The sequence below is a fragment of the Rhamphochromis longiceps genome, linkage group LG8 (assembly GCF_057381845.1).
Source record: "Rhamphochromis longiceps isolate RC_006_pf linkage group LG8, R_longiceps_female_GT1.1, whole genome shotgun sequence".
NCBI lineage: Eukaryota > Metazoa > Chordata > Actinopteri > Cichliformes > Cichlidae > Rhamphochromis > Rhamphochromis longiceps.
Window position 1 is genome coordinate 34,376,781 of NC_140564.1, and position 11,626 is coordinate 34,388,406.

The window sequence follows — 11,626 nt, forward strand, 5'->3', positions numbered from 1 at the left end:
GACAAAATGATCAAAAACAACCCGTAACCTTTTCTGACGTCAGATAAGTTACACACCTGACCAGCTGACAGAAAATCTAAGTAATTAATCGATTGTGAAACAGATCTTCTGTCTGACCCTCAGGTCTCTAGTGCGCACACACACACAGCCTGGACGTGGGGTGTGTGTGTGCGTCCTCTCAGCAGATGTTTCCTCACACTTACCTGCGAACCACTCGGAGCATCTGACGCCGAAATGCGGAAATATGCAGCTCGGCTGGATGAAGACAGCCGAGCTGCAATGGGGCTGTGAGCCGGGATGCACCGGGCTATGAGCCGGGCTGTGCCGAGGTAATATCCGACCGCTGGCGGTGTGCTGGAGGCCGGGCGGCGGTAAGAGTCCCAGTAAACGGCGCTGAGCTGTGGGGCCTGTGGATGCTCCTCCCGGGCTCGGCGGGTCTCGCGCTGCCGACGATCACCTCCGCGCGCCCTGACAGAGAGGAGACGCTAACGTGAACGCCTTTTGTCCGCGTGCAGTCTGTTTGTGCCGCACATGCTCAGAGCTCGAGCCGCTGCTGCTGAATCATCCACACACGCGCGTGCACGCGGACAGCGCTTGCGCGAGGCACAGCTGACTCTGACGTCACGCGGACGCTGTAAACAAAACCCTTTCGTGGCCGGTGTTCCAGATCTACTGGCGTTTAGATCTACTGGCGTTGGTGGAACAGATGTGTGGCAGTTTCAGTATATAACGTTTCAGGAGCTGCTACCGACAAACCAGCAAAAAACCGCCAAATGTGTCACCTGTGACACTTGTGAGGTTGTCTCAAACACACTCCGTCCGTCGTGATGCTGTTGAACAACAAAATGTTTAAAAATGTCGCGAGTTTACCTGGTGATATCCTCACGCGCGGCGCGATCGCGAAAACAGCAAACAATTAACACCACGCCGATGTTGTTCACAGGACAGCAAGAGTAAAGCGAGCAGTTTGCTTTGTGCACTAACATGGACTCGAGTCAACCAGCGCCCCCTCTGGCCAAGTGGCACAGCCTACAGCCAGATCAGCCTGACACACATCTGCACAACACGTTTGTACCTTTCAATTGTGTCCGTTTGTGCGTCGTGCAAATAAGCCTTTGAAATGATTGAAATGATATCATGTTTTTTTTTTTTATTGGCCTACATTTGTACAAAATTCCAAATTATATACACAAAGTCATAGAAATCACCACTCCAATTGGTCATCATGATTTTAATATTCTCTTTTTCCATGACAATGAAACACGCCTTGGACAAATATGACACATCAATATTTCATTAGTGTTGTCACATCACATCCTGTAAGCAGAGTCTGCCTGTGTCCTTTATATATCTATCTCTATACAGTCTGTATAAGTGTGGTTAATCTAATAAACCTGTGTAAGGAGATGGCAGTTACTGTGAATGTACAGCAGGTGATCAGTAATAAACAGTCAGACAATGACTCTGACGATCTCATTCAATCTTGCAGATCGAATGCACCTTCTGTGGAAAGTGTGTGTGGACTTCCCTTGTGCAGAAGGCGACTACAAATGTTGTGGGTGCTAAATAAACAGAAAAAATGATCCCTGTTGTCTTTGCTTACTGATTGTTTTCAGTGTTGACAATCCACATTGCTGGGATTGCATCTTTCAACATGTTGGTGAGTAGATGTACCAGGGGTTAGTGCAGCCACTCAGCCTCTACTCACTGTGATCATAGCAGCAGGTGCAGATGTGTCAGTAGGCTGTGGTACTTGGCCACAGGTGGCAGCAGTGGACTGACCTCCACTGGAGACTGCTCCAGCTGTGTGATAGTGGATCTGCTACAAATTGAAGCTCATAAGCAAGTTTTGGAAATGAACCCTTGTATTATGTTGAAAAACAAAAAAGTGACATTGATTTTGTTTGCTGTCATTTTGACCCGTACTGTGTAAATCCACTCAGAATTATCAAAAACCTGCACTAAAACAATAGAAACTTTAGAAACAGGAACCTTCCCAACTAAGATTTCAAACAAACAATTTCTACGTCTCCTCCAGAGTCAACAACAGATGACAAACCAAGCGACACACCTGAGTCACTGACTTTCTTAAATCCACTCACTCTCACTGGCTCTGTTTATTTTTAGAGATGCCTGTTACCCACCAGCTGACCGGGCGGTCACTCGGGTTAAACATAATAGAAAAGGCTGAACTGACAATGCTGTGACAGTGATGTACACTGTTGTTGGTATATATCAGGGGTCCGGAGCCGCGGCTCCTTAGTCCTTATACTGCGGCTCCGCGTGGTTTGGGAAAATAAATTAGAAGTAGGGGAGACCGGGGACAGTTGTAACATTTTTGACATTTCTGTCTGTAAATTGAAGCTCTTTTAAGGTAGTGGATTCAAAATGTAATGCAAAGTATTTACATGTCTCTGCTATTAAATAGTTACTGACAGACACCGAGCAGCCAATCCCAGCACACCAGGGTCCAGCATGGCGCTGAAAGTGTGGCGCTCCATCTCTCAGAAACATGTACAACAGGAAAAGCTGAAAATCAAAAATCATATTAACCACAAACTTTTCAGGTTATTAGCAGCAAACACAGAAATCTGTTTGTGCCATTATGGAAATGTTTCACTCTTTTATAAAACTGCAGCTCTTTCTACCCGATGAACATCAGTCAGCCCAGACTGAAATGTTACATGTGTGAGGCAGACACGTAATAAACAAGCAGAGAAACCATGTTGCACAGTCACATGATCATGATTATTGCAGCCTGTGTAATGCTCAACTACTGCATCAACAACTTGATTTTCAGCCCAGTGCATGCCCACAAATCTCACTTATTCCCTGCAGTAATCAGCCATGTACAGGCTGTGAAGTTGGAATTTGCTCCAATCAGAAACTTCTGGAAATAAAGCATATGATGCATAGTGGGTGGGTCCAGCACTGGCAGAAATCAGAGAGAAATATCTTAATAGTAATATGTACAATTAACAAGCACCCTGAATCGGATAATTGAAGAAGTAAAACTTCTTCCAGGCGATGAAGTGCCAGAAATCCAAACTCCATTTGAATATGCAACAGATCTTTGAGATGTTTGTGTTGCCTTCAGATTGCTCTAAACAGTTGTTAGTCTGCACTCAGTCAGTGAAAACTGCTCCACTGTTCCCAATATCAATATGGAGTCTCCATCAGGTTCAGGACTATGTGAAACCTCTTGAGTGTTTATAGCAGCAGCATCAAGGCAACTGAGCAAATCACAAATTTATCCAAGTTTGTGCTCATAAATCAGCAGGATGACACGATGAAACGCTGTCGTCTGCATATAACTTTATATCTGTAATATATTTTAATCTAAGAAGTATAACCAGAATCTGTTATCCAAGCTGAGGTTTTAAGTACAGTCATCTTCCACTTCCCTCACCTATGGTGTGCCACAAGGTTCTGTATTGAGGCCCTTATTATATACATAATGCTGATTCAACGTTTCAGTTATGAAGGTGCTTCTGTCACATTACATTCAGAGCTCTGTGCACTCAAACACGCATCACTATGCTTATGTTTAACATAATGAAGATGTGACTACGACACGGTCAGCTTAGTGCCTTCTTTGATAACATTGTTAAATAAACAGAAAAAGTGCTCAGTATTGCACCAGCTTCCCCTGTTTGAAGCTTGTGTTCCACATGTAGAAATGTTGCAGCAGCCACAGCAGCAGCAGAGGTGAAAGGTTGCACAGAGAAACAGACAACCACACTTAAGAGCTCTTTGTGACACACACTCTTTCATCTCCAGGAGAAAGCGGCCAGGATTGTGCTCATGCCTCCTTTCATTCGCTCTCTTAGAATAAAATAGAGTAGATTTGATTCATTTCTTCTGCCTTCATGATATAACAAAGATAATGTAAAATCAGTAATTTCTTAGTAAAAAGGATACTGTACTCAAATATACAGACAAGTGTCTAATTACATCTTCCATTAACCTGACCCATATAATTAATCTAGAATAAACATCAGTGGGTTGGCAGTTTGTGGAAGCCACTATATCTGAATACAGTGGAGGGAAAGGACATTTGCCTTGCAACTAATGGTGTTTTACCTATGTGGTGCTAGAGAGCGGAGATGCAATGTGCAAACCAAAGGAGAAAGAAGTCACGGGTGTTTGCGTAAGGTACATTTAGATTCACTTCTGCACCGTCATACCCTACATTTTAGCCCCTTCACACAAACACAAGGAAAGAGAACGCCACTGGCACCTTATTAAAATGTTGTCTTCATTTAAGTCAGAGCTCTAACACAAAAACACGCTCCCAGGTCAGACACGTGACCCTCTCATCTCTGGAAAGCTGACAAGAGCTAAATAACAGCAGCCAGTTATACGCTAACATTAGGCTCCAATGCCCTAACAGTCACTTTCCCGCTGATAAATCATTCAGCTGCGTCTGAAAGCTGAGGTAAACAGCGGACTGACTGCCTTCTACAGTTGAAATTTAAGGTTGTCTCTGACAGATGAAAATAAGTTATCCTAGCCACTGTAGCCAGGCTTACGCAAATAAGTTTCTGGAGGTAATTCAGTAGAATTCTGCAAGCTGCTGACATCTGTTAAACTTTGACATACTGTAGCTTTAATTGTCAGTCCATGGTTTGACTTTGGGATCTGGGGTCTTGGTTGAGTATTTTCAGTACATTTGAGTTATTCTCACCATTTTAAGTCTTGAGTTGTAGTTGCTATAGTGTTGCCTTTCACTTCATTATGCTTTTCATCATCATTCATCCAATGTGACAGAATCACGTGACCTGCAAGACAACCTTTGTGCCCATGCATATCAGCCAGTTTAAAGAAAGTTGTTACCCATCACCTCTGACCGTGATGGTGTCAGGTTCAGCCAGTTAAGGCAGAGTCTGGCTATGCTGAATGTGTAAACGTCAAAGTGTCTGACATTGTCCACAAAAACCTAAAGCTGACCTAATGACTGGTTGCCCAGTAAAAGACTGGAGAACAGATTGTTGTTATAGTGCATTTAATGACCACATGATGCATGGAGGCCCAGGCTCAGCTCATCAAGTTGACCTGCAAGAACAAAAAGTCACTACACATGTTTCTCCAAATTTAAGCAAGTTGGTTCGTAACTGTGCCTTACCTCAAACCTTTATCCTTTGAGAATCAACCACTGGGACACTTTCTGGATCGTGTGGCAGCACAGGGCTTAGAGGAAAGGGGCTGTAGACATCGTCAGTGTATTTGGAGTAAGAAAAGGCTTCTCTTCCTCGCTGGTAACCATTGCCGTTCTGGATGATGTAGGATGAAGGCAATGCAGGTGGAGCCATAAACATGCCAAGTGGCACTTGAGAGGTATACCAGGCATTAAAGTCAGGATAGGTCTGAGAGGGCATCCAGTCCTGTGGGTCAAAGGAGGAAGGAGCTCCCCCTGTAGGAGCATTTACCCATGGAAAGCCAGCAAAAAATGAGGATCCAGTAAAGCCACCAATACCAACCCTTCCAGAGCCGGAGCCGCCAGCAGATCCAACCCCTCCAGAGCTACCAGCACCGACGCCTGCAGTACCAGAGCTGCCAACACCAAGCCCTGTAGTAACTGAGGTGTCACGACCAACCCCAGTTGTGCCAACACTTAAAGCACCAGCTCTGCCAGCACCAGAGGCCCAGTCACCAGTATCAACTCTTACAGATCCAGTGCTACCATCCCCACGCAATCCAGTTCCAGGGAACCATCTGACAGCACCAACCCCTCCAGTACCAGGTACCCAGCCAAGGTGGCCCAATCTTCCAGTGCCACCAGACTGACCTGAAAGCAGAAATAAGTTTTTACTGAAACTGAGCTTGTCAAGTTGCAATGAAGCTCTTGCAAATTTTGCTCTGAGTAGCACTGAAAGAAAACCCTTCTATTACTTGGTTTAGCAGACCAAGCTTTTCAGTCAAGTATAAAATTACAGTTTCCTGAGGGAAAAAAAAAAAAAAAAAAGGGGGGGGGGGGGGGTAGTTCAGTTCTGCTACAGCTATATTTCCAAGACTAACTCTTGAGATTAGACAGGAAGACTTACCTTTAACTAAAACAGGCAGGCAAGCACCTCGGCCAAAAAGGAGGAAGCAAATCCAGGAAACCCTGTTAAAGATATAACATGTTTTATATATATAAAAGAAAAAAAACTTAAATTATAAAAGAGACATCAAACAGCACAACTAACCTCAGCATAAAGACAAGCACCATGATTAAGGGTCCGCTACAGCAGGCTGGTATCAACACACTGCCAGCTGCTTACAGATCAACTCAGTATCCGTTAACTAGCTGACAGCAAATGCATGGCTTATATTGGTGCTCAACATGCTGGCAGCTCTCGTTAAATTCATTCACTTCACCTGGTGCCCATCACTCCCCAGTCAATGATGCATTCTTTTGAGCCTGGAATCTGAACAATACCGAACCCCGCACAGGAAAGTTTGACTGCAATAGAGAAGAAAAAACAACAGAACATGTTTTGATGCATTGTCAGAAATATGATGCAGAGAGAAGAATTGATATGCTTGGTGATATGAAAGTGAAACTGGGCTTGGTTGATTTGTTTCATAAGAACTCGAGAAGGGAAAGTTATCAGACCATATTTGGTTTTTATGGCAGACTCATTTGTTTGGGAGGTTTTTAATTTTTAATTTTTTTGTAAAAATTTATTTATTTATTTTGTTAACATTTTGGTTCACATTCCAAACCAGTTGGTGGCAGTATTGCACCGTTTTGCTGTTTGCCAACCACCAATAAATAATTTAAAGAAGAAGAAGCCTGAGCTCCTACTTGTAATACTACAGGGTGGGCCATTTATATGGATACAGCGTAATAACAGGGGAATGGTTGGTGATATTAAAGTCCTGTTTGTGGCACATTAGTATATGTGAGGGGGCAAACTCCTCAAGGTGGGCGGTGACCATGGTGGCCATTTAGAAATTGGCCATCTTGGATACAACTTTTGTTTTTGCAATAGGAAGAGGGTCATGTGACACATCACACTTATTGGTAATGTCACAAGAAAAACAATGATGTGCTTGGTTTCAACGTAACTTTATTCTTTCATGAGTTATTTACAAGTTTCTCTTTGTTCACAGCCATTGACATGTCGAAGAGGTTAACACGTGAGGAACGGATCGAAATTGTGTTGATATCTGGTGAACGCAGTAACCGGGTCACTGCAGCAGATTTCAATGCAAGACACCCTACGAGACCACCCATCTCCCATGCTATGCTATATTTTTCCTGCAACAGGGAGATGATTGTGGTTTTTAGTGAACTTTGCTCAGTGGGGAAAATCGCTAGGATTTAGGACATGGATTCAGCTTAACACTTGTAATACGCACTAATACATCTAAAACTTCTGTCCAAAATTTTGGGATTTCTGGACATTCATATAGGCAATGCATCAGTGTACCTTTATCCCCACATTTAACACACATGTCCGGAACGTTAGGGTCAAATTTGTTTAATAATCTTGGGGTGATATATGTCCTAATTTTCCATTTATACTGGATTAGTTTAAATTGGGTGTTTATAGATTGTGTTTGGGCTTTCAAGTAGGCTTTTTGATATTCCGCTGTGGTTATTCTACACTTTAAGTCTTGACACCATTCAAATCTTTTTTTTTTTTCTGAGGACGTTTGAGAGCTGTCCCTGTGGTTGTTATAAAGACGGGATGTTATACCCTTCTTCAGCTGATGGTTTATTGCTGTGTCCTTTAATGAGTTTAGAGTGGGCAGTGTTAGGGATTTTTGAAATGAAGCTTCTGATCTGTAGAAATTTGAAGAAATGTTTGGTTGGAATGCCAAATTTCCATGTCAAGTCATTAAAGCACATTAAGGTGTCCTTGTCAAACAGGTCTGCAACTTTGCACAAACCTCTGGCAGCCCACATTTTAAAACCAGAATCTTTCCAACCAGGGTCAAAGGCCTTATTGCCCCAAATAGGTGAGAATTAGGATAGTGCTCGTGTTTCATTTTTAACCTTAAGTGCATCAAACCAGACAAATGACATTTTTAACAAACTGATTCAATGTATCTTTCAGATTATATATATATATATATATATATATATATATATATATATATATATATATATATATATATATATATATATACACACACACACACACACACATACACACACACATACACACTATATATATATATATATACACACACACATACATACATACACACACACATAGCTGGATAGCGTAGTGGTTAGACTACACGCCTTTGGACCGCAAGTTCAATTCCTGCCTGGGGCGTCTGTATCCAGTAAGGGTCCTAAGGCTAGACCCCCTATGCTAAGCAAGCCTACCGCAACATGAGCGAGACAGATAAATACGAAGGCATGCCGGCTCGGACGTCGCCCGGATCAACAAGGTCCGCGTCAGGTGTTGAGGAACCAGGGCACCCTGACGAAAAGTGGGCTACTGGAACAAGAAGGCATCGGTGGGCAAGAGACGAAAACAGGGCATATACACATATATTTTTTTTTTTTGTGGAGTACCAGCCAGATTATGCCTATCATTACTATAGCTTCCGTATGATAGGGGAAGTCTCTGTATTCCAAACCTCATGCTTTCCTGCATTTTTAATGCAAGGGGGGGGAAAAACACACACAACCCACACTTTCCACATCAGCTGAAGTTTGACCCAAGAGTTAATATAATTTGTAGAGTTCAAGACTGGAATTGCCAAGGGTACACAAGATCAGAGACTGCATTTGTTCAAATGTATAAAAATGAATGAGATTCCCCATACCAGATCGGTAAAAGCCTGGGTTAACGATCAGTTCTATTTTTAATACCACCAAATCACAGCTGCCCCAAAGTGCTTAATATTGAAAGTTGAAAACCCTACAACTTCAAGTCAATGCAAGAGTCAGATGATCAAGCACTTTCCAGCAGAATTTTGATGCCTACTTTCAACACTGTATAATAAAGGGGCAAGAAAATCCATGGGATACCTTTTCTTTGCAACTAGAGCCAGAAGCACTGTTGGAGCACACCAAGCAGCTCAGGCTGTAGCCTTTGGGATCAGTTACTTGATAGAAGTGAAACAAATAATTTAAACATCGAATTACAATCAAATGCACAGAACACTCAGCTTTATTAAAGTCTTTATTCCATATCCAAAAGGCTTCTTGAAAGCAGATACATGCTCTTTAGTTTCACCTGCAAGATTAAGCAGAAATAAGTCAATTAAAAAGGACCTTCAGTCATTAATGCGTCACTGCATGTAGTTACCTCATTAGACTTTTATCCCTTGAAATCCACTCGCACGTCTTGGGTACTGTGGCAGTACAGGACTCAGAGGATGGTGGCCCAAGATATTATTAGAATATTTGGAGTGAGAAAGTACTTCTCTTCCTCGCTGGTAGCCAGTTCCAGTCTGGACAAGATGGGACGAAGGCAATGAAGGTACCTGAGGGAGCAGCGCAACCATACCTAGTGGCACCTCATAAGTAGACCAGGCATTGAAGTCAGGGAAGGGACGTGGTGGCATCCAGTTCCATGGGTGGTTAAGGAAAGAAGAACTTAATACAGGATAATTTTGATAAGGAACACCACCAAGGAATGAATAACCATTAGACCACGTTGGGCGAACCTCTCCAATGGGGCCAACAGGAGCAAAGGACCAGCCTCCTGGAGAGCTTCTAGGGCCAACCCATCCTCCACTCGAGCTCCCAAGGCCGAAGGACCAGCCTCCTGGGCCAACTGCTACCCCAGTGGAGCTCCCAGGAATAAAAGACCAATGTCCTGCAGAGCTGCTAATCCCTCCTCCACTGGTGCTCCCAGGGTTAAAGGACCAACTCCCTGGAGAACTGCCAGGGCCAACTGCTACCCCAGTGGAGCTCCCAGGGCTAAAAGACCAACTTCCTGCAGAGTTGCCAGGGCCAACCCCTCCCCCAGTGGAGCTCCCAGGGCTGATGGACCAACTTCCTGCAGAGTTGCCAGGGCCAACCCCTCCCCCAGTGGAGCTCCCAGGGCTGATGGACCAACTTCCTGCAGAGTTGCCAGGGCCAACCCCTCCCCCAGTGGAGCTCCCAGGGCTGATGGACCAACTTCCTGCAGAGTTGCCAGGGCCAACCCCTCCGGCAGTGGAGCCAGCAGATCCAGGATCAACTCCACCTCCATTGGAGCTGCCAGAGCCAAAGGACCAGCCTCCTGCAGAGCTGCAACAGCTAACTTCCCCTCCAGCAGAACCATTGTGTTCAGGGCCAGAATCGAGTTCTCCTCCAGTAGAACCATTAGGTCCAGAGCCAGAACCAGCCTCTTCTCCAGCAGAACCACTAGATCCAGGGCCAGAACCAGCCTCTCCGCCAGTAGAGCCATCATGTCCAGGGTTAGTGCCAGCACTTCTAGCACTGGCAGTTACAGCTGGACTAGTTTGCCCTGAATTAAAAGATTTCAACTAAATGTAAGCTTGTAAAACCAAGTTAATTTAAGCTTCTAGGCATTCTGAAGTTGAAGGAATAGCTTACCTTTCATTGTTTGAGGGAAACAAGATCCACTGCTGAAAAGCAGGAAACAAATGCAGGAAACCCTGTGAAAAAACAAACAAGTCTCTGTAGATAAACTACTAAATCAGACAGCATTAAATTTCACTACTCACTTCAAAACAAGCTTGAGCCCCATGTCTAACTCAAAAAGCAGCACGACTCATCTACAGCAAGTTGGGATGAAAAACATGAGGGCGCTGCAGGTTTGTGCTTTAACTGGTGTGTGGTTGCTGTTCGCTTTATATTGGTGCAGTTGCAATTACAGTGATTAACCACACCTGGTAAAACCTGCATTTAGCTTGCAACTTGGAAGTGTTTTACCTATCTACTGAACAGTTGGGAGCAAATGAGTGTAACCCTCCAAGGGGAACAGGTTGTCAACCTAATCTTATATTGTTTATATACTGCCTGCTTTTTATTTTCTTTTTTTCAAACAGTCAATATTTTCAGGTTAGTATTGTGGAACTTTGACTTAAAAATGAAATATTGGGATAAATTGAAAATCTAAGATAACATAAAAGCTATTTTTAAAAAACATTTCTGACTTATACTTTTGTTTTTTCCCAGTACAGGAAACAAGCCTCCATAGATATGACCCATGATTCTGAACGTACAATTCTTATGTTTTAATGAACACTTAAACTTAATTTAGATTATGTTTCAAAAACCAACATTTTAAGTCCTTCCAGGCATTTCAGATGGCTGTGGAGTTGCAAGACTTGCTTTTTGAACATTTTGTTCAGAGGGTTACACCAACAAAGATGAAGTGACAGTCCAAACACTGGACTGTTGAATTAAAACATGAGCACAGAGGTTAATTATGGAAAAAATGAATGATCAATATAGCACTGAGTTTGCATTGAAAATATACCTCATATCGGTATATCTAAATCCTACAGCTATGCTAATGTTGTGCTAAAAATTCATAGGACATTTACGGTTGCACATCTGAAGCCTTACAGCATCAACAAAACCAGCTAATGTTAGCTCAGCTCAAACTTGAGTGTTGTGGTTGCAGATAGCGGGTTGGCAAGGTTCGTCAGCCAGCGAGATAGTTATGGGTTATTCAGGAAATTCATGTTCACCAAATCAGAAAAAATGGTGAACAAAACT

General features: G+C 43.3%; 3 protein-coding genes across 5 annotated transcripts in view; all 3 read right to left on the reverse strand.

Annotated features, from left to right (window-relative positions):
* Positions 1-996, reverse strand: part of LOC146664355 (serine-rich coiled-coil domain-containing protein 2-like) — a 43,471-nt gene extending 42,475 nt beyond the window's left edge. Inside the window, exon 1 of one of the 3 annotated variants that reach the window (XM_085417194.1) lies at positions 204-993. The gene's annotated coding sequence lies outside the window, so the exon portion shown is untranslated. Of the gene's footprint in view, positions 1-203 lie in introns of all 3 variants that reach the window. The other 2 variants (XM_085417195.1, XM_085417196.1) reach the window with 2 other exon arrangements.
* A 3,374-nt stretch (positions 997-4,370) lies between these two features.
* On the reverse strand, positions 4,371-6,422 carry LOC146664356 (uncharacterized). The gene is made up of 4 exons (XM_085415393.1): positions 6,189-6,422; positions 6,045-6,106; positions 5,126-5,788; positions 4,371-5,055 (listed from the first exon to the last, which is right to left on the reverse strand). Exons 1-3 carry the CDS (start codon positions 6,209-6,211, stop codon positions 5,127-5,129), a joined length of 747 nt encoding a protein of 248 aa, XP_085271519.1. The 5' UTR covers positions 6,212-6,422; the 3' UTR covers positions 4,371-5,055; position 5,126.
* Positions 6,423-9,268: 2,846 nt separating this feature from the next.
* Positions 9,269-10,996, reverse strand: LOC146664357 (uncharacterized). The gene is made up of 2 exons (XM_085415394.1): positions 10,496-10,996; positions 9,269-10,406 (listed from the first exon to the last, which is right to left on the reverse strand). Exon 2 carries the CDS (start codon positions 10,347-10,349, stop codon positions 9,852-9,854), a length of 498 nt encoding a protein of 165 aa, XP_085271520.1. The 5' UTR covers positions 10,350-10,406; positions 10,496-10,996; the 3' UTR covers positions 9,269-9,851.
* Positions 10,997-11,626: the final 630 nt, after the last annotated feature.